This window comes from Rhinolophus ferrumequinum (assembly GCF_004115265.2).
Source record: "Rhinolophus ferrumequinum isolate MPI-CBG mRhiFer1 chromosome 5 unlocalized genomic scaffold, mRhiFer1_v1.p scaffold_110_arrow_ctg1, whole genome shotgun sequence".
In the NCBI taxonomy this organism is placed as follows: domain Eukaryota; kingdom Metazoa; phylum Chordata; class Mammalia; order Chiroptera; family Rhinolophidae; genus Rhinolophus; species Rhinolophus ferrumequinum.
In genome coordinates this window covers 12,170,255-12,193,146 of record NW_022680355.1, presented here as the reverse complement: position 1 = coordinate 12,193,146, position 22,892 = coordinate 12,170,255, and the positions used below count along the sequence as shown (strand labels likewise).

Sequence of the window (22,892 nt, the reverse complement as noted above, 5' to 3'; positions counted from 1 at the left end):
GGCAGAGCAATACTCCACTGTATATATGTCCCACAATTTCTTTTTTTTTTATTAATTTATTTTAATTTATTGGGGTGACAATTGTTAGTATGTCCCACAATTTCTTTATCCACTTGTCTATTGGTGGGCATTTCTGTATCTTGGCTATTGTGAATAGAGCTGCAGGAAACATAGGGGTGCATGTATTTTTTCAAACAAAGAACAATTTGATAGTTGCTACATGAGGGGGGTTGGGAGATGGGTGAGAAAGGTGATGGGATTAGGAAGTACAAATTGGTACTCACAAAATAGTCACAGGGATGTAAAGTACAGTATGTGGAATATAGTCAATAATGTAAAAACTACCATATTTCCCCGAATCAGACCTAGCCAGACCATCAGCTCTAACGTGTCTTTTGGAGCAAAAATTAAGATAAAACCCGGTCTTATATTATATTATATATATAAGACCGGGCCTTATATTATAGTAAAATAAGACCAGGTCTTATCTTAATTTTTGCTCCAAAAGACGCGTTAGAGCTGTTAGATGGTCTGGCTAGGTCTGATTTTCAGGGAAACATGGTATGTGTGGTGTCAGATGGGTAGTAGACTTGCTGGGGTTATCACTTTGTGAGGGGTATAAATATCTAATTATGATGTTGTTTCGTACACCTGAAACTAATTTAAAAAAAAAGAACCAACATCTAGACTAATAGGGGGATCATTGCATAAATCATATAAATGTCTAACCACTATGTTATACACCTGAAGCTAATATAATATTGAATGTCAACTGTAACTTTTAAAAAATGAATTAAAAAAAAAAAAGAACCAACATCTAAGTGAGCTTGCCCCAGAGGGACAGGCCTAAGGATGTGAGGGGTGGGAAGAACCCAGAGAAGCGAAACTTCTTTCAAAAGCTCTTCTGTACTATTTGGTGAATACCATACTCATTCATGACTTTGCATGTATATTTTAATGCATGTCTAACTAATCTTTGTCCAACGAATGGCCCTCCCACCCCAACATGGTCTCTGCCAGGAGCAGTGAAGGACTGGGAGTTTTTGTGAATCATTTGACAACACTGGGCGACAATACAATAGCATAGTGGCTAAGCGGGCAGGGCCTGGACTCAAATAAAGAGTTCAAAGCCAGGTCCCATGGCTTCCTTGGACTTTGGACAAGTTACCTGACCTCCCAATGTTTTAGTTTCCTTTCCTGTGAATGGGGAAATGCTGCATAAAGTTTCTTGGAAGGATTATGACGTAATATGGGTGAAATGCTTCCTGGAGCCTCTGTCAGCCTCAGCCTTTATGGCTCCCATCACTCCCGACACGTGGAAACTAAGACCCACACATGAAGAGAGGGCCACACAAGTACTAAGGGACAGAATTGGTCTCTCTCACCTGGAATCCTTCAAGTGCTCTTTCCTCAACTAGTGGTTCTCCACCAGTGACTGTACCTAAGGAACTCTAAGAAAATAGGATGCCCAGGCCTCACCTGCGGCAATTCTAACTTGCTTCAGGGAACCGGTATGAATTTTTTTTCCCAATATTTCCCCCAAATGATTCTAATGTGCAGCCAGGGACGAGAACCACCGCTATAAACTATAGTGGCCAACCATGGACGGGTAAGGATATCTCTCTTTTTTAAAAATTTTTATTGGGGAATATTGAGGAACAGTGTTTTTCTCCAGGGTCCATCAGCTCCAAGTCGTCATCCTTCATTCTAGTTGTGGAGGGCGCAGCTCAGCTCCAAGTCCAGTCACCGTTTTCAATCTTTAGTTGCAGGGGGTGCAGCCCACCATCCCATGCGGGAATTGAACCGGCAACCATGTTGTCGAGAGCTCACGCTTCAACTAACTGAGCCATCCGGCTGCCCCCTTATCTCCCTTCTTTAAGTTAGAATACCATCATTGGATTTAAGCCCCTACTGAGATGAAAACTCTTCTACCAGTGGACAGTATGGAACCCACTTTACAGATGAGAAAACTGAGGTTCTGACAGAGTAAGTAAGTAGGAACTCGCATGCAGCTCTCCACTTTTAGTGATGATAAACAGAAAGGATAGGCAGCCCTTGTCAGTCGATAAATGATTTCCTTGTCAATGAAGTTGATTCACCAATTCAGTAAGTCCCTCCCCCCCAAGTTATGGTTTGCATTTGAAGGAAGCTGCAGGTTTTGTAAGAAGCATTTACCACAAATGGGTGTCGTACCAGAGCACCCAGTTGATGTACTTCAGGGGCAGAAATTTCACCAAACTAATCAATCTGGAGCTTTCTGTTTTACTGTCCTTTGCACATCAATAGTAATGTACCCCACACCCTCAGAGGAATCTTCTGCAGACCCCCAATTAGGACACCTTTTAGAAAGATGGTAACAGGTTTAGGAAGGAGAAAATCCATCCAATGTTCCAAACATCATTAACGAAGGGCGGAGGGAATCAGGGACGATGCCACGAAGAAAGACTGTTTTCTCTATTCTAAAGAGAGACAGATGTGACTATAGAAACCAAGAAAGACACCGCTACTTGAAATTAGGGCATGGAATAATTATCCAGGCTGCAGATAATTTTACAAAGCAGAACGCGTCTGAGACCACACCTCTGAACCACTCTCGGGATTCCGGAAGTGGGCGGGGCAGGGACATAATCCATCAGCTTTAGCATCTACCCCGCCCCCCAAGCTCTGTGAGGGATTTTTAGACAAATCTCTCATCTGCGTGTGAGACGTGCAGACCGACAGAGTCTAATGGATGGGTCTCTAAAGCCTGCAGGAAAGAAGCTCGCTGCACACTTGTGTCTCAGAATCACACGACTGAGCGAACGCAGCCAATCTCAGGGCCTCCGCTCCCAACCCCAGGGTCATTCCTCCCAGACCTCAGCCCACCACCATGAACCTCGGGAACTACAAAATTTGTTCGTGTGTGTGTGTGTGTGTACACACACCTATGTAAAAATGCATACATTTACATACATATATAGAACCAACCTATATTCATATGACCAGTTAGATTACAAAGTGCTGCATAAATACATTTTATTCAAGTCACAAAAGGTGGGATTGTTTCTTCATTTTACGGACGCCAAATCTCCCTCAGGATTTAAGGCGCTGCGTTCTTCAGCATCAATAGGTTTTTATAGAAATACAAGCAGACCGTGGTCAGCCCAGATATATTTAAAAGCATATCTGAAAGGGCTGGGGAACAAGAAACAGACCTGCCAATACTGCGCCCCCCCAGCTTGCAAAGAAACCTAGTTCTCTTTAAGACTTCTGTGGCCCCCCAAACCCTCAGGTCCAGCAGAGAGGGCCAAGCTGGTAGAGCAGCCCCCAGTGTCAGGAGTGCCCTGCCAGGTCCCATCACCAGTATGACCGACGAGCATCACAGAGCCATCTCTCCCCACCTCCGGGGGCCGGCAGAGGAGTGGGGTGAGTCAGACCTGGGCAAAGCCCAAGGTGGTGAGCTGTATGAGCTGTCACCATGACCATCCTGAAACGTGACAACAGAGGCCAGCAGGCGGCCTCACACTCCAGGGCCACCCATGCCTAGAAGACTCCCTAGGGTTTGCACCTGGGATCCTATGGTTACCTCTTAGGCAACCTGACCTGTCCTGAGACAAGACACCCACCACCCGGCTCTACCTTATCCACCTGAGGCTCCTGGGCAGGTTACCTGGAGGAGCCATATCACCTTCAAAGCACTGGAACCACCCTTTTAAGAGGGGGCTCTCTCCATAGCTAGCGATGGAGCCTAAGATAAACCTTTCCAAAGCATGTATGGCCCACGACAGACGGAGCAGGGTGGTGAACTGCCAGCAAATTCCAAGCAGGGTGGAATGAAACACTGCCAACTGTGCTGTCACCCATCTATAGACCCTCCGCAAAACTGGAGGCAAAGGCTTGGTTCCAGGGCTGCTCTCTTGTGGCCCCCAGCACAGCACCTGGAGGTGGGAGTGAGGAGAGGGAGGGAAAGAGAGAGGAAACAGAGAAGGAAAACGAGGGAAGATATATAAAGAGGAGAAAGATTAGAAATACACAGGAAGGAGAGAAAAGCAAGAGATGGAAATACAGAGATGTGATAGAAATATATAGAAAAGGGACTGAGAGGAGGTGTAAATACATACAGAGGTACGGAGGGCAGACAAATGTAGGGAGGAGTGAGGAGAGGCGATGGAAATAGAGGTAGGTAAAGAGAGACAGGGAGAGAGGAGGGAAGGTAGTGATGGGGAGAATGGAGGGGAGAGATCCGAGGTGACGCTGCGCGTGCGAGGGGCCTCGTCCCTTGGCCGGATTTAGCCTGACGGGCGCCAGGGAGGATGACGGGGGCTGGGGGCCACGCGGGCGTCCCTTCCCAAGCGTCACGAAGCAAAGGCTCTGCAGTGCCCTGCGCTCCCGCCCCCGGCGCTCGGGAGCCAGAGGGCGGAGTGCGCTCGCTGTTTCCGGATCCCTCTGCGCTCCGGTGCGCGAGTCGAGCGGAGCACCGCCGTGCAGCCGGCAGAGACTTGGCGCGCCCGACGGCCAGGGGAGGCGCAGCGCCGGCGCCAGAGCCCGTGTCGTCCCCGCCCTGCGCCTCTGCCAACCCCGCCCCAAGCGCCGGGGAGGAGCGGAAGGCGCCCGGACCGGCAGGGACAGCGATGGAGGGCGGCGCCCGGCCCCGGCACGAGCACGCCGGAGAGGAGTCGGCACAAAAGCGCCCCGCCAGCGCCCGCCATACAATGGCCTAGCTCTCCAAGCGGCGCGCCTCTCCCCTGCAGCCCGGCCCCCGCGCGCATCTGCACTCACATCTGGGCAGCGAGGGACGGTGGTCCACCGGGATCCAGATCTTCTGCACCCGGCTCTGAGTCAGTTCCAAGGGCATCTTCACAGCCTCGACTTGGCGGCCCTCTGTCCCTTGCGAAGAATTCAGACTTGAGGAGGAGAGTGGCGTGTCGACCCCCCAAAACAAAGGGGAAGAGGGGTAAGTGCGCGAGAGCTCGGCCCGATCGCCCTTCCTAGTGCTGCTTTTTGGAAACGTGCTTTGTGGTAAATGACGAACGCTCGCCCGGGGCGTGAGGTTCCACGAAAGCTCCGAAAGGTGCGGGGGGCTGGGGCTGCACCCGCAGCTTCTGCAGGGCCAGGCTTGTCCACTCGGGAAGTCCCCGGGATGCTCGGAGCGGAGTGACAGTCGCTCAGTCTCGTTAGCTTCCCGCTTGCCTCCTCTCCAGCTCTGCTAGCACGACCCGCGCTCTGCGGGGGATTTTAAGAGTTGGGCCGGCAGCGATGCACACGTCAGCCTTGGGGCGGGGACGCATTCTCCGGGTCCCAGGCCCCTTTCACGTGGGGAGCCGGGCGGGGAGGGGCATTGGGCAAGCCAGGAGGCGACCTGCTGGCTCCCCCTGCAGGCCCACGACAGCAGCGCGCCCTGCTCCTGCAGCGCCTGAAAACACGCCCTAAACCCAGCCTTGGATGAAGGTCCTACTCCTCGAGCGTCCTCCTATCATCCCCTAAAGACGACCGGCACGGCTTCCCAGATTAATGGCCTCATCTGTGCTGGGAGGAAAGGAGGGCCGCCATCCAGTGTGATGAGTGGATTCCCGCAGCCGAATCATCAGGGATACTGGTTAAAATGCATCCTGCTTGACGGCCTCTGTGGGAGTGGGACCCCAATACTCTGCATTCTTAACACGCGCTGCAGGCCATGCACGGTCAGGTTGAAGACCCTGGCTTCAGGTTAAAGGTTGGAGAGAGGGAAGCCTGAGGAAGGATGCTGAGAGCGTCTGTGGGGCACAGCTCTCCGGGTCGCTCCTTGCCAGAGCTGCTCCCTAATAATACTTGTGAGACTCACTCACCACGACCCCTGCCACCCGACCCCTGCCACCCGCGGGGAGAGGGCTTCCCTTGTCCTTCGCCCTCACCCCACCCCGTCTCCTGAATCCCTCAGAAACCTTGACTTGTCCTGAATACTGCTGTCCCAACAGCCAGCCCCGAGACCTGGCACCGGGGCTCCCAGACCCGCTGCTGAGACGCCTCCAGTGTGCGCACCAGGAGGGGGCGAGAAAGCCCCGTAATAATTATTGGGAGGCGGCACCTTGATTATGCAAACCCCTAAAATTCATGACATTTATCCAGCACAGCCCTACTGCATCTCTTCCTCACCAGTTTTTGGTGTGTGTGTGTGTGTGTGTGTGTGTGTGTGTGTGTGTCCGTGTGTCCTTTCTGCCTCCCCGGTTCTCGCAGTTTTGCACCAGCTCACGACAGGTGGCAGTCGTGTAGTCAGCCCAGTGGTCTGCCTGTAACGACCCGGGGTGCTTTTAGCGGGGACTGCCACAGCCACAGGCATTACATGGATGTGATTTGAGCACGCCATACATCAACACAGAAGCGCTCGCGCCCCGCCCTGCAGAGGTGCAGCCCTCAGACCTCACGCTGAGGTTGTGCTGTGATTGCAAGGAAGAAGGCGGCGCTCCCTGAATCCCAGAGTGCAACGTAATATTCCAAGCAGAGGCTGCCACACGTCGCTCACGTCCCGCATGGCTCCGCTGGGCGGGCGCCCGCTCCCCTGCAGCCCGCACAGCTGCGGCGGGCACAGCTGCTCCCGCCCTGGCCGCCCTCACCTCCCCCCTTTCCAGCAACTCTGCCCACCCCGGGATCCGGAGCACGGAGCTTCGCCCTCCCCGCCCCCGCCCCTCCTCCAACCCTCCCCGGAGCCCATGCTCTCCCTGCAACAACTTTGCTGACTGTTAGGTTTGGGCGCTCAGCAGCTGTTCAGAAACCCGAGTGCATTGCATTGGACTTGTTTTTCTGCAATGGGAGCAAATGCCAGAGATGACACCCTATAATGCCCCAGGGAGAGCCCCACTCCACTTTTGAAATAAGCGTGTGCTGATCCAAGGAGAAAAGCATTCGCCAGCGAGCACCTGCGCCACGGGGAAAAGTTGCTTCCCGGGTTCGCTTGGGTCAGGCAGGGGGCTGGACGCTTGCACACTTGCCTCTCCGGGAGGAACCAGTGTACCTGCACGCCTGCTACTCTCCTACTGGATGCTTTGCACATACAAGCAGGGCAAGGGGGATGGGGTGGGTTTCGGCTTAGGGGGTGAGGGGACCACCACTGCGTTGGCACATCTTTAATCTCCTGACCTAATAACGTGTCTGTCCAGGGTCCAGCTCTGAGGGCAGGAGGCCGCAGACTGTCCTCGGAGATCTCAGCTTCAGCGTTCGCACTCGCCACACAGACGCTGCACATTCCCTGCCTGTGCCTCCATAATGCTTTAAGCGGCCATCACTGGCGCGCAGACAGTCCTCCCTCATCATCTCTTGTCCCTGATGGGAACCAGGCAAACGGAAGTTCACTCAACCTCCCTCCCACTCCTGATATCTAAGCGCAAACAAAGTGGGAATGCTGGGGTACCCGGATGAATTCACACTTTAAAATAAAGGGGGCAGCTCCAGTTGGTGCCAGCACCTGTAGCCCTCAAGTAAATTAGGGTAGCGCCCTGTGGGAGATAAAATTGCTTCACTGCAAAACTTTATAAACATCCCAAGTACAACTGAATTCCAAGAATGTACTGGTTCAGAGTTTATGGTTAAGACATCGCCTAACTCTTCCCCTAGTTCTGCTAATGGCCCCATCTTCACCCAACTGTCTGGGGCTTTTACTGACTCTCTGCTCCCCAACCTGGTGATTAGCAACACCCTCCTTCAGAAAAGGCCGCAGAGAGCGTCAAGATTTCTCTAACACAAAGATCTTTTTACAGACAGGACAACTCCAAGTACTAGGGGAGGTCCTAGGTACTATGAAGGCTAGAAAATAACCTTCCAGGCAATCCGGTAATGTTTTAAGTGAGTAAAGAGAAGTTCAGAGATTAGAGCGGTTAAGGAACTAGGTCAAAGGCCAAGGAACACAGCCAGTTGGGAATCTTTTTCCCCTACTTGACACAGACAAGTTCCCCCACGGGACTTGTGATGGGCACGGCCTAACCCCAGGGTGCTGAGTGGAGTCCTGATGAAGGCGGAGATTACACTGTGATTCAGCCCCATCTCACCCACAGCAGTTGAGCTGTTTGGCAGGAAAGAGCTGAGAGAGCTTCTTGTGCGGTAGTGTCTGGCGAAGGTGCTTATAGAGGAGAATTCTTTAGCTCCGTCTAGACGCAGAGAAAGGATGCTGGAAGTGGTTTATCTCCATGATATCTCTGCCCAGTTTCTTCTGCCGGCCAGTGTCCTAACCCTACCCCTGCTCCCCAATGCTGCTATAACAACAGCGACAAGCAACCCTATTTCCATGATTCGGTGCCAGCTAGCCAGATGTAAATAGTTAACCCTGCTAGTACCCACCACCTCCCCCAGAGAGACAGTGAGAGAGAGAACACCCTGCTACTGCAGGATTTGAACAGAGTTGCTAATTAGACACAAAGTATCACCATTTGCTTAACAATTCCTTGTCTGAGAGAGTGAAGGGAGACACCAAATTAAAGACCCAAATAAGCCCTCATTTCACCACCCGTCCAGGGGAGACGGTGATGTTTTAAAAAGCGGTTGTCACTCATTTTTTAAAAAGCATTTGTCACTCATATATGAATGGGAGCACAGACACAGACCCACACAGTGCCACACGGGTGCCACACGGGTGGATTGAAAACCCAATTCTGAACCTGCACAATGAGGTTTACAGCAGCTTTATTCATAATCAGCAAACATTCTGGAAGCAGCCAAGACGTCCTTCAGTAAGTAAGTGGATAAATAAACTATGGTCCATCCAAACAATGTAATATTATTCAGCGCTAAAAAGAAATGAGCCATCAAGCCATGAAAAAATATGGAGGAACCTTAAATGCATATGAGTAAGTGACAGAAGCCAATCTGAAAAGGTTCTATACTACGATTCCAGCTCGATGACATTCTGGAAAAGGCACAACTATGGGGACAGTAAAAAGACCAGAGGTTGCCAGGGGTTGGGGGCAGAAATGGATGAAGCACAGGTTTTTAGAGCAGTAAAACTACTCTGTGTGACACTATAATAGTAGGTACATGTCATTAGACAGTTGTCAGAACCCACAGAATGTACACCACTAAGGGTGACCCCTTATGTCAGCCATGGACTCTGGGTGATGGCGATGTATTGGTGGAAGTTCATCTTTACTAAAAGGGGACCACTCTGGTGGGGATGCTGACGGGGCGGGGGCAGTGCATGTGTGGGCGCAGGGGTACATGAGAACACTATACTTTCCTCGCAGTTTTGCTGTGAACCTACAACTGCTCTAAAAAATAAAGTCTATTAAAACATTATTTTTCTATAAATGGCATATACTTTTCTTCTATTAAGTGGACTTCATGTCTTATCGTGGGGGCGTGAGGACCGTTTCTTTGTGGCCACAGCCTGGCTCTGGGTGAAGAGACACACACTGTCCGACTGAAGTCCCACTGAACCTTCCAGCAAGTTTCCATTTCCCTCTGGCTAGTCCACGTCACTCCGCTTCCTGCAGTGAGGACTTTCCTTTGTGTAGGGCACAGCCCTGAGCTAGGGAGCACGCTCTTCAAACTGGCTGCTGGGGTTTCACAGCTGGCATCAGTCCTCTACTGCTTTCAGAATATTTACTCGCCTTGTCGACCTCCTCACCTAATGTCAAGACATATTATTTGTGTTTAAAAGTATTATTGCATGACTTCAAGATAGTTGTGCTTTTTAAAAATCAGATATTCTTTAGTTAACAGTATTGTATCAATGTCAATTTCCTGGTTTTGATATTTTACTACAGTTATATAAGATGTCATCTTTAGAGGAGCCTAGGTGAAGAGTTCGTGGGACTCTAGGTACTGTTTTATAATTTCCTGTATTTCAAAATAAAAAGATAAACCCCAAAAAATTTAACATCAGTGATAGCTCGGTTTGCTTAAATTCTGAAGAAAAAAAAATCCCAAAAACATAGATTGTGTAGATTCAGGCACTGAGGGAGAAGGGAATTGGCAGAAAGGTAGTCAATTTGCATGTGTTCCTAACACTTTTGCTTCTTGCAAATGATACACATATACAAACAGAATTTGCATGAATCCTGCACCTGTGAGAAAATAGAATCAAACTCAAGCTATGTTTTCATTTGGGGTGGGAATGATTCTATTTCTGTACTTTGCATAGATCTTTAGGAGAAAATCAGCGGCTTTGTATGCCCTTTGGCACCAATTTGCATGCCCAGAACAAAATGAGGAAGAGAAGGTCAGGCAGAGTTCAGCTGAGGATTCCAAGAAGTCCATGCTGAGCCATCTCTCCCTGAGGGGAAAGTAGACACAAAGATGAGTAACTACTCGAGAAGCTCCTGGCCCCTCTTCTTCTGGTACCTGGTGTTTGTTAGAGGCTCAGAAGCAGTAGCTGTGTGTCAGTCACTGCCAGGAGCAAGCTACACTGGAATCTCCATCATCTTGGGCCCAGCCAGGGAACAGAAGTAGGTGATCAAACAGTGGTCACCGTGGGATTCCGTGCTCAGCCTCACGCTGAGCATTACAAAGAAATAGCTTCCATGCCCAAGAGCTCACAATTTACCACCAGAGGGAGAAATGTACACATATTAGAATAAAAGTAGGGAACTGAGAGAGAAGTGTTAGGTGAGGTGAGAATACGCCAAATGCAGGCTACGGATAAGTCCATGTTGAAATACATAGTAAGAAAAGTCTGCACAGAAGTCAGGGCAGATCAACTGGGAATTTCATACCCATCTCATCATTCTTCACTTTATCTCTTCTGAGTCCAAAAGAACACATGAAACTAAACGTCAACGTCTCTCATTTCTTCCTACATTCAACAAGTATTCACTGACAGCCGGCTGCATCAGAGGCTACAAAGTCAAGTAAGATGTGGTCCTTGTCAGAATTATGATTCATTTTTGCATTTCTTAGTATGTCCCCCATCTCTCCTCTCCTCTCCTCTCCTCTCTCTCTCTCTCTTTCTCTCTCTCTCTCTCTCTCTCTCTCTCTCTCTCTCTCTCTCTCACACACACACACACACACACACACACACCCCTACCTTTTTTCCTCAGAGTTAATGAAGCTGAGGCTCAGAAATACTAACTTACCTGCCTGTCATCACATAGTTAATAAGCGAAGGAATGGAGAACAAGATCTTCACCTAGCCTGATATTCTTTCAAGTTTCTCCCAAGTAAGTTAATTTCTAACCAGAATGCGCAGTCTCCCTGCCAACAGCAAAGCCGAAAGAAAATGTTGTGTCCAGTTGGTTTCCATGACAATCGCTAAATTACTTAGTATTTGGTTATAATGTGGAAGTAAGAATGAGAATCATCTTAAGGAACTATTACGAAGATTAATAACTAAAACTTTTCAAATGACCCTACAATGGAAAGTGCTACTTAACATATGAAAACAAAGAGCCAGCCTCTCAGAGATTCACAGGCCTTCATGTTTTAGCAGTCACAGCTGGACAGCTTTCCACCTTAGGATGCAGAAAAGGCACATGGTGGCTACTACAGTTGAGCCAGTTTAAAAAGAAATAACAGTTGTATGAAATGAAACTGAATCAGCATTAAAAAAGAAAAAAGACGTGGAGGAGGCCTTGGGCTTTTTGTGTACCTCTCAAAGGTTTTAAGATGTCCTAATTTCTTCTTAAAGAAGAAATACTCTATGTCTCCAACAGCATTCAAATTTCAGATAAATCTCATGTATTGTTAATACATTGTTACCGAAAGGCAGCCTCACCCATGTTTTCAATAGCGTGACGTCTCCATGAGCTCCGGGACAGCGCAGTCCCACAGGAACTACAACCACAGCTTAAGAGTTCTAGTAGTAAAAAGAAACAGGTGAACCCGTATCAATGAGCAATAGAATGGACGGTCCGCCAGGGCCAGAAGGGACCTTCTTTATATTCATTGGGGTATCCCTTCCGAGTGTGGGTTGGACCTGCTATACTAGAGTGGGTTTGCTCAACTATGAAACGGGGACAATACCCACCTACAAAATAAAGTTCTCATGTGAGAAACACATATGGTAGCACAGTACCTGGCATGTAGTACGCTCAGTATTTGGTAGCCAAGGGCTCTGTGCAAACGAAGCCTCCAGCTTCCTACAGAATCCACATCTCTTCCTGAACACTAAACCAGGTGGTGGTGTCTAAGCTGGAAAACGCAGGGTTTTCCTTGATTCCTCTTCCTTTCCCACTCTATCCAACTCTGTGAAATCCATCACATATTTGGCAGTTTCCATTACTTGCTGTAATAGCGAGGGTTCTCCGGAAAGACATACGTGTGTGGATGTTTGAATAAGAGGTTATTATAGCAATTGGCTCATGTGGTTATGGAGGCCGAGAAGTCCCACGTCTGCCGTCTGCAGCTGGAAGCCCAGGAAGGCTGGTGTGGCTCCGTCTGAGGCTGGATGGAGGTCTGACAACCGGGAGCCCTGGTGTCCGGGCCAGAGGAAGATGGGTGTCTCAGCTTAAGCAGAGAAAGCAAATTCACCCCCCGCCTGTTGTTCTATTCAGGCCCTCAACAGATAGGATGATGACCACCGCATCAGGAAGGGTCATCTGCTTTTCTCAGTCCACCGAATCAAAACTAATCTCTTGCAGAAACACCCTCGCACACACCCCCAGAAATAGTATACTACCAGCTATCCGGTCAACCCTCAGCCCGGTCAGGCTGACACATAAAATTAACCATCACCTTTTCCAGTAGCCGCTCTCCCCATCTTTCTTTGCAGCAAAACCCCAGTTTTTAGCGGCCCAGCGAAATGATATTTTTCAGACTTACAGGTTGGGCATGGCTGAGTGGCTAAGATGGGGCTAGAGAAGAGGGGCCGTTCCATTCTTAGCGCTCCTAGCCACACAGACATTTCTTACACGGAGCCAAATGGATCTGCCTGTAACTCTCCTGTTGGTTCTCATTCTGCTGCTGCGCGGCCCTCTTCCAGCCCTCAAACATTTGTGAGCAGCTAGGATGTTCCCATTAAACCATGTAATCTCCAGGGTAGGAAGCCCATGCCTGGACTTTAAAACAGTGTAAACACAGTTTTCACGAGACACAGAGAGAAGCCGACCAAAAGGGTTGAATTCATCTCATGGGGTTAAAAGAATCCGGTTCTAGGGAGAAGTTAATGTCTAGTGACACCATTAAACTACGGCAAATACCGAAATGAGCCAGGCACTCTGATTACTGTGATAAAAAGCAATTCTAAGGAACCTGTGGAACATGTAGGTTTAGATTCTCAACTACTGAGAACCAGACTTGTCTGAGCTCCAAAGCTTATCTGGTGTGAGGGGGGGCATGAACGAGACATGCGTGGGGAAGGGGCTGTGGCCTGGGGGCCAGGAGCCTGGACCCTATAACTGACCCTGTCTCCACCAGGTCGCAGGACTTCCCTCTCTGGACCTAGTTCCCTCATCTGCCAATAAGCCCTCTAGATGGTCTTAAGCATCTTTTCCCCGTCTCCAACGATTCTAATTGTTCTCAATGTAATATCAATGGCAACTTGCAGTAATGACTAGACTACAAGCAACTTAAAACAGGGACGGCTGTTCAGCTTTGTATCTCCATAGTGTCAGGCACATAGGAGGTGTACGATATTATGTTTGATGAAGAATGACTATATTTGCAGTGAATCTGTACGGCTCACATTATAGGATGGAAGGAGCCTCCGTAACTGCTCCAGGAGCCATGGGGCTCAGAGGTACACAGAGAGCCACTCACTGTGGCCATCAGTTGGTTTCTGTAAAACGAGCCACCTAGCTGCCCTGTCTACCTCAAGAGGCAGTGATGAGGACCAAATTAGGTATGAATAAAAGGGCTCTTGGAAACACTGCAAAGTACCCAGCAACTATATGAAGATGAGCGGTCTGGAACTGTCCAGGCCCACCCCGAGGTGGGTGACCGAGATGTCTGAATAGACTCGCTGTCACCTTGGCTGCTCTGTGATCCGATCTCCATCCTTGGTTTCCTCGACAGATCGACTCCATTCCCCAGCCCACACACAAAGGTGGAGGCAACAGCCCGAGTCAAAACAACTGACCCAGGTTCCTGACCCAGGACTTTGGGGAGAACGGATACTGACAACCAGACCACTTTCTGCTGTGATTGCGAAGCGCCCCACGGTGCTGGGCAGAGACGGCCCAGGGTTGAGAAAGTGGGGAATGGCGCTGTGTTGCAAGGCCTGCTTACATACGCGGTGTGGTGCTTTCCGCTGTGCGGGTGGTGCAATTCTGCGATTGACACATCACAACTGGCATCCTTTCCCTCCTCTACTCCCCCTCATACTTCTCCTTCTCCTAGTGGAAAAGATTCTAAAAATAGAGCGAAATCAAGGCAAACGGTTTGTTTTAAGGCATGTCTTGCAAAAACACTGCTGACTACATGTTGGAAAACCTAGCATCGCGGGGCTGCATGGATACGCGTTCAAATAGTGTTCAAATTAGAGAGTGGGGTTGTCTGTAATCGCCGGTGGGAAGACCACAGGGCAGCACTGTGTTCAGCTCCGGGTGAGGCCTCCCGAGAAAGGCAGTCAGGATGGTGGAGCCATATGGAAGCCATGCTCTGTGAGGAATAGCTGAAGAGCTAAACATAACACGGAGAACACGATTATGAGGCAGAATGACAACCACTTACACATACGGAGGAATTGATTTGCACGGTGCCGCTCCCATGAGGAAAAACCAGACTGCAGGGGAAGACACAAGGGAGGCGCCTCCAGCTGTCCCACAACGGACAGTAATGGGACAGAAAGATCCGCACTGCCTGCCCCGTTAGGATGCCCCGCAGCAACTACGTGGCACTGGTCAGACGTGTGTAGAGGGTCCCCACAAGGGCTGGCGACCAAACTCGTGGCCTCTGGCCGCCTTGCAGATGGAGGATCCCATGGGGCTCAGGCCCCATGGTTCTGTGGGGGCCAGAGCCCCAGTCCCAGCGCACCAGCTCGATCACCTTGGACAGGATACTTCTCTGCACTTCAAGTGTGGAATGACCTCATCAGCTCAATGGTCCTGTTTTGTTGTCAAGGCTTCAAGTCGAAAACTGCAATATTAAGTGACTCTGGGTATAAAATTGCTGATCTAGCGTTTCGCCACACATTGGATCAACTTGGGTAGGCAAGGGGCTCGGGGCCGTAGACTGGGTGAGACATTCCTTTGACAAGCCCCTTGGAATGCAACCTGCTGGCACTGCGATGGGAATTGTGCTATGATTTCTTTCCATTCCTACCTTGGGGCAATGGGAGACTATTACGGCACCACTCAAGCAAATCGAAGACTCTAGTGCAAAACCCCTGACCAGAAAGAAGTTGGACATCTAGGCCAGCATCCCCTGTCTAGCAATCATAGAAACCTCAGGGATTCACACAAGTGGGATATGGGGTTCACATGTAGTAGAAACAATTCTAATGTTTTAATCCGTAAAGACCAGCTTTAAATATTCTTCCTATGGCAGCCTCAGTATGTGCCAGTCTGATCTCCCTTCAAGATCAGGGGTAAGGCATGCAGGTAAATGAGGCTCCAGCTGCAGCACCGCCGGGGCCCAGGGAGCGTCTGAACTGAGGCCACGCTCTTCCTGGCAGCTCCCAGGCGATCGCTGAGCACAGCAGTGCACCAGGGCCGGGCCATTCTGCCCAGGATGGGGCTCCCCTGCAGGGCGCTTTGCGCTGACTGCCCCCCAGGGCCAACTGAGACTTCTCAGAGCGGCCCTGCAGTGGGAAGCTCTCCCCCCACTCCTGCTTCCTTCCCCTTCCCTTTTCACAGCTATCAGACCTGCAACCCTCTCCCTTTATTTTTCACAAGCATTACTCCGATAAACCTTTTGCACTTCCAACTCCATCTTAATGTCTGCTTGCCAGAAAACCCAAACAACACACGTGCCATTAAAATAAAATGTGTGGGGCGGCCAGATGGCTCAAGCGTTGGTTAGAGCGTGAGCTCTGAACAACAGGGTTACCGGTTTGATTCCCACATGGGCTAGTGAGCTGCGCCCTCCACAACTAGATTGAAGACAACAAGCTGCCGGAGGGGCGGCCGGATGGCTCCGTTGGTTAGAGCGCGAGCTCTCACAACAAGGTTGTTGGTTCCCGCATGGGATGGTGGGCTGCGCCCCCTGCAACTACAGATTGAAAACAGCGACTGGACTTGGAGCTGAGCTGCACCCTCCACAACTAGATTGAAGGACAACGACTTGGAGCTGATGGGGCCTGGAGAAACACACTGTTCCCTAATATTCCCCAATAAAACAAAAACAAAAACCAGACATAGCTTTAAAAAGACCGTGAGAGTAAAGAAAAGAAATAAAATACCGTGAGAGTATCTGAGTGTGTGTCAAGTGTGCAGAAGTCGAGATGCAAGACGAGTGTGCTCCTGACAGTCGGCTGGCTTACCACTCAGATGAATTATCACTGGCCACTGTGATGGGTTCGGCCACTACACAGCTTCCAATGGGTCTGACCTCAATTATTTAGTATTTAATTTATACCCACAATTGATCACTCCTTAAAGATGAGAAGCATCAGAAACACTGATGTTGAAATGAGTTATGAGCAAATGATAAGGATACGTCAAGAAAGACACAAAAGCCTATTATAAAGGGTGCCATTGGCCAAATCTGGCACATTCTGAGTACTAAACTGAACAATAGTGATAGACTATATCCCTGAGAAAAATGAGAATCTCCAGATCCATTGAACTATAAATGAATGAATGCATGCATGAATGAATGAAGGAACAGGTGCAGGAGATGAGCTAGCTTTTCCTTACAGCAGACTGCCAACAAATCAATGTAGAAGCAAGGGTGGAATTTGTACATCACCACTTGGTAATCACCACAGTAATCATTATTTCAGACAAGAATGATCAAGTGGGTGAAAGTTTGACAAGAAACAGGATACATGCAGAGACTAAAAATATCTCCCCCCAAAATAGTCATTAATTACAAAGAAGAAATAGTAACCTTACAGCAGAGAGACCTGGCAGACACCATTCTGTGCAAGAGGTTAGCGTTAACACCACCAGGAATGGGATAGAGGTATCATGAGGCTCCTGATACCACGCCCTGAGGACACCTCACTACTACTCAGGTCCTCCTGACAAAAATGAAGAACCTGAAAAAAAAAAAGCAGAACCTCAATCTAATCCTAAAGAAGCAACAAACAAACCCAAATTGAGAGGTGGTCTAAGGAATAAATGGCCCGATCCCAAGGAGATATGTGCGCACCCATGTTCAAAGCAGCATATTCACAGTGGCCAAGAGGTGGAAGCAACGCCAATGTCCATCCACAGATGATGGACAAACAAAATGTGGTCTGTCCACACAACGGAATACTACTCAGCCTTTAAAAAGGAAGGAAATCCCGACACGTGCCATGGTATGGGTGAACCTTGAGGATATTACACTAAGTGAAATAAGCCAGTCACAAAAGACAAATAGCGTATGATTCCACTTACATGAGGTACCTATGGTGAGTGGGTGGATGGATGGATGGATGGAATAGATAGATGATAGATTTAGATGATAGATGATAGATAGATAGATAGACGACAGATAGATAAGCAGGCAGAGAAGGAGTGAGGGAAAGAGACCAACAGACAGAGAGAGACAGAGGGGGTGCAAGAGAGAGCATGCATGGCAGGGGAGATGATAAAGCAAATAGGGTGAAATGTTAACATTTGCAAATTCTGGGTGAAGCCTATCCTGGAATGCTTTGCACTATTTTTGCAACTTTCCTGTAAGTTTGAAATTATTTAAAAAGAAAAAAAACAACTAAAACTGGAAGCATTTTAAGTTCATGAGGCACATAAAATGGTAAAAATTCTGCACATTCACCTGAAAAGGATCTTCCACAGATTTGGAAGTTGCGTGCATCTGATCAAAGGGCTTATACAAGAAATCAAAGGCGTTTCTAAAATTTCAGAACCTAATGTTGACAGCTGAAGTATAATGACAATTTTTCAAGAAACACCTTTCAAGAGATACAGAGTCTTGTATTATAAAAAGAGTGAGACAGATACTAGGCTTTGCACTCAGACAAGACCAATGACGTTTACACGTTCAGTTTCCAACCCTGACATGTACAATGCCATCCTTGAATTTACCTGCCATGTTTCCCTTCCACAACTAATTAATGTAAATTAAATAACATGTGTTAATTGTAAAATGTGGAAAGCTGAATATTTATTCCAATTTATGTGGACACACTGCTCATTGCATGCCCAGCAGCTGTCCCCACACTTCTTCAGGGCTGACTGAACCTTGGTTTGGCAGATGGGCAGAGGCAGAGCCCCCATTTCAGGGTAAGTTGCTTCCCACCCCACCCACAGCGGGGAGTTGTGATTGGGCTCATCCACCTCACCTCCTGCAAGTGACTTGTCTGGATGTCATCATGCGACCAGGTCTTTACAGTCAGCAATAAAGGACAGCCTTTTGGTGTAAGCTACTGTTGGTCAGGTATTCTGTCACCTAGAGCCAAAGCCATTACTAATTGGTAAATATATCATGAATGTCATCAAAATCTACAAATCCAAACCAGGCCCTATGCTCAAGTTTTACACACAGTTTCTCAACGCAATCAGGTAAGTAATAGTGTCACCATTTTTCATATAAGGAAATCCACGCTGAGAGGTAAAAATCTTGTACCAGGTCACACAACAGAGATTCTAATCCAGATGTGTCTGATCATAAAGTTGAAATTAATCATGCTATTAACCACCGTGCTCCACCGGTCTCCAGAAATAAAACCTTTTTTAAAGATATATGGGTCGGACAACTGAGTTCGCGAACTATCCACCGTGTACGTTGTGGAAAGTTCGCAAACTCAGTTGTCCGACCTCATGTATATATAGAGGATTGTATATACAATCACAAGCTTCTCGGGTGATTCTAGTATCTGCCCAATAAAGATTCCAGTTGTTAGCACATAAGCCACAGGGCTACCCATGGGCTCAGCCTCAGGCTGGGGCTACAAGAATAGGGTGATATATATGGCACCTGACTATAAATATTTGATAACTTACTGAGGAAACTTACTGAGGAAACAAGAGACAGATGCATGGGAACCTATTAGTAAACAAAATCGTCATGGAGTTTGGAGGTGTTTGGGCGACGTTTCGCGAGCAAAAAAAATCAAGAGTCTAGAATAAGTGAGCTGGTACTCCTGCTGCAGCCTTTTTCCTGTGTGGCTTGTGACCAGCCATCCAGCAGCCTTGAAACCTTGTTTTGTTTGTTTTGTTTCTGAGAATGAAGAACTGGGTTGACCTTCTGAAGGAGGACTGGATAAATTCTTAGGACACTAAACTACTAGGTAGTTTCCAGAGAACACTCCCTCCACCTGCTGTCACACATGGAAAAGTCCCCTGAAATGTCATTTGTCCCACCCAGTCCCTTCACGCATCAGAGAGCAGCAGGTTTGGCGCGTAAGGGCTAAGTCACCTGGGGATGGGGCCGGGTGCATGTGAGCAGACATGTGTGCGTTCAGGGCACTGGTGCTCCAGATCCTGCGGGGCTCGGCTTTCTGAGCCTGCGGTCAACAGGGTGGGCCCCTGGGGACAGCCAGCCACTCTGGCTGACCTGCTGTGGAGCAAGTGGGATGGTGAGGCATTGGGGAAGGATTGCATTGCCTGGCAGAGACTCAGCCCTCTGCCCTCCCGGCTCTGGCCCCGGCCCCTGGACTGGACAACAAACTTCACCACATTTGGGCATCATCCAGCTTAGAGCAAGAAGCTGTCTCGCCTCCCTCCTCCACTGGCCCCACAGCCAAGGCTCCGTATCTCAGTCTGGTGTGGCAGAAGCCTAGAGCAGACCAAGGCCTGGGGATGCCGGGCAGAGGGCATGCTGCATTTACAGTCACATTTCTAGCCCACCAGACGGGGAGGCTTGCAGCTCTGCCAGACCCACTGCACTTTAGAGCAAAACACAAGAGTGAGGCATGGAGAGCTGGCCCGTGGAGATCCTGGGGAGGGGTTTGGGCCTGTGATTCAGGAGGCTCTGCTTCTCCCGGGTGTAGCGTTGGGATTCAAAGCTGCCCCACTTGTGTGCTGGATTCCTGCTGGCTGCTTTTCCTTCCCACTCACCTCTTCTAGTTCATGATGCACAGACAACTCAAACTTGCCCACCTTACCTGGTCTCAGCCCCTCACACATCTGATGCAACATTGGTCCCTAATCTAGACCTGTAGAGTATGTGTGTGGGTGTGTGTGTGGGTGTGTGGGTGTGTGTGTTGAGAGAGGCAAGAGAGAGGGGAGTGGTGAGAGCTCGCTGGCCTTCCTCTGGAGGACAGGGGAGGGCTCACAGGGAAGAATCAGCCAGGGCTGAGACCAGAGGGCAGAAAGCAGGAACCAGGGCTCCAAACTCTTACCTTCTGTTTTGTGTTGTTGTTTCACTGTGGTGAAATAGGCATAACCTGAAATTTACCACCCTAACCATTTCTAAGTGTGCAGCTCGGTGGCACTGAATATGTTCACGTGTTGTGCAATCATCACCACCAGCCAGAACTTTTTCATCTTCCCAGACTACAACTCTGCACCCATTAAATAGTAAGTCCCTCTCCCATAGTTCCTGGGAGCCCCCCATTCTACTTCCTGTCTGTGGATTCGACTATTTGAAGTTCCTCATATAAGTGGAATCATATATTTGTCCTTTTTGTGTCTGGCTTATTTCACTCAGCATAATGTCCTCAGGGTTGGTCCACCTTGTAGCCTGTGTCAGGATTTCCTTCCTTTTCGAGGCTGAATGATATCCCACTGTATGTATAGACCACATGGCATTTATCCAGTCATCCATCAATGGGCACTTGGGTGGCTTCCACCTGTTAGCTATAGTGCACAGTTCTGCTACGGGCATGGGTGTGCAAATATCTGTCCAAGCCCCTGCTTTCACGTCTAAACTTTTATCTTTTAAAAAAATGTCAGGATCAGCCTCTATATTATATGTGGAGGATATGTCTTAGTTTTAGGAACACATTCAACAATTTGCTATTTTCCAGAGAACTAACACACTGACTAGAACATTTCATTTGGATTATTAAAAGTAAGGCAATCAAGGGGCGGCCGGTTGGCTGTTGGTTAGAGCGCAGTGCTCATAACACCAGCATAGCCGGTTTGATCCCCACGTGGGCCAGTGAGCTGCGCCCTCCACAACTAGATTGAAAACAGCGACTTGACTTGGAGCTGATGGGTCCTGGAAAAACACACTGTTCCCCAATACTACCCCCCCCAAAAAAAGTAGGCAGTCAAAATACATATTTGCGTATATCATACGATCAACTATTTTGAAAAAAAAGGAGAAAGATATACACAGAAGTGTTAACAATGGCTACTTCTACGTTATGGAAATTATGGATGATTTCTTTCTTTCATTGTACTTTCCTACCCTCTCCACAATGAACCTGTCCTATTGTTATTGTTAAAAAAATAATAATATTTTCTTCCCTCAGTCGAATGCTTTAGGACTGTCTGTGGATCTGGGGTCCATACAGACTTATATGCATCATTCATTCATTCATTCATTCACTCAAAACACCGCACATTATGGACATTTCTAAAAGCTGATCACTTTGAATGGCTGGATACTGCCAGTGCATCATTACAATGGGGTCATGACTATCCCTTAGAGCAGGGGTGTCCAAACTGCGGCCCGCAATCCATTGTTAATTGGCCCGCAGCAAATTCCAAAAATATATTTAGTTTACTTAAATAAACCAGGTGAGGCAATACGTACTTCACCTCGAGTGAGTGGCCCGGCTGTTTGTGTATTTTACTGCCCTTGGTAAAAAACGTTGAAGATTGATCTTCAACGCCTTAGATTGATCTTACTAACGGATGCTCCCAGTCTGGAGATAGTCACATGCGTGGCTGTCACTGAGGGGGCCCAGCGGTCAGCTCACAGCTCTAGGGACTAGAAGGGGCAGTGGGTTAAAGCACCACCACTGCACCCTTTGCAGCCAGGAGCCTTTGGTTGGGTTTGGCTCACATGCAGGTTTATTCCGCACATCTCTGTATCCCGTTATTCTGGTATCAACCTGCTCAGACAGGATTCCCTCCCATCTGAGGCTCCCAGGCATAGCTTCTCATGTCACCGTGGACAAACCCAGCCTCTGAACGTTGGAAGTCAGAGGGATGGGTTCTTGGTCTTCACCTTTTACCTCCACACCAGGCGTTTGACAGCGCCCCCTGATGGCAACACCCCAGAGTGGAGGAAGGAGGAAGGAGGAAAATTCCTTCTGTCAGGCAGTACCAGACTGACATGTTTTCGGCTTTCTCCTTGTAGACGTGGTCTTTCAGCACAGAAGGGAACAAACTGTTCACTAATAAGTGATCAGAAAGCTTTGAGCAAAGAGTAAGGGAATCGAACAAACAGCTCAAAAGCGGCATCGTGCCAGGCAAGTTCAAGCTTTTGCCCACTTCACCTTCATCTGCGGCTCCTCCCCATGGGAACCAAACTGCCTGGGTTCAAATCCAGTTTCCACGTACCAGCTGTGTGACCTTGGACCAAGAACTTAACCTCTCTGTGCCCCCAGCTTCTTCACTGGTAAAACAGGGGAGATATTAGAGCCCAAGAAGTATTAGCCCTTTTTATTCTTAGCTGCTAAATTCATAAGAGCTGCCTCTTATTGAATGTACCAAGTATTGCATTAGGCACTTCAAACAGATTATGTCTAATCTTTAGAACTACCCAGCCAGGTAGGCACTATTTGCTGTTCTAGAGATAAGGAAATATTTAATCTCAGATAGACTAAATAATTTGCCCTAAGACACTGAGTGGTGGAGAGGTGATGGAGGCCTCTGACAGAGGTTATCCAAGGTAGGGAGGAGGAAACTGGGACCCGAGACCGTTTCCCAAGGCAGTTCATTTCAAAGGTGGTAATTTATCCTGACTTACACAGCAACCTTATATTTCTTCCGACTAAAATGAGATATTTCCCTTGTGCCCGGGAACCAAAGAAGAGGTGAAACCGGTGTTTGTCTAGAGATGCTGGCGCCAAT

The 22,892-nt window shown here is 48.6% G+C and overlaps 1 protein-coding gene across 7 annotated transcripts in view; it reads right to left on the bottom strand.

Moving 5' to 3' along the window:
- The window catches only part of PFKFB3 (6-phosphofructo-2-kinase/fructose-2,6-biphosphatase 3), a 68,367-nt gene that overhangs the window by 21,204 nt on the left and 24,271 nt on the right, over positions 1–22,892 (bottom strand). For 5 of the 7 annotated variants that reach the window (XM_033100530.1, XM_033100532.1, XM_033100531.1 and 2 more), the window contains exon 1: positions 4,759–4,980. The exons of 1 other annotated variant lie outside the window; for it this stretch is intronic. In XM_033100530.1, coding sequence (XP_032956421.1) covers positions 4,759–4,834 — 76 coding nt within the window. In that variant the 5' untranslated portion in view covers positions 4,835–4,980. Of the gene's footprint in view, positions 1–4,758; positions 4,981–22,892 lie in introns of those variants that run through there. One more of the 7 variants, XM_033100533.1, reaches the window with a different exon arrangement.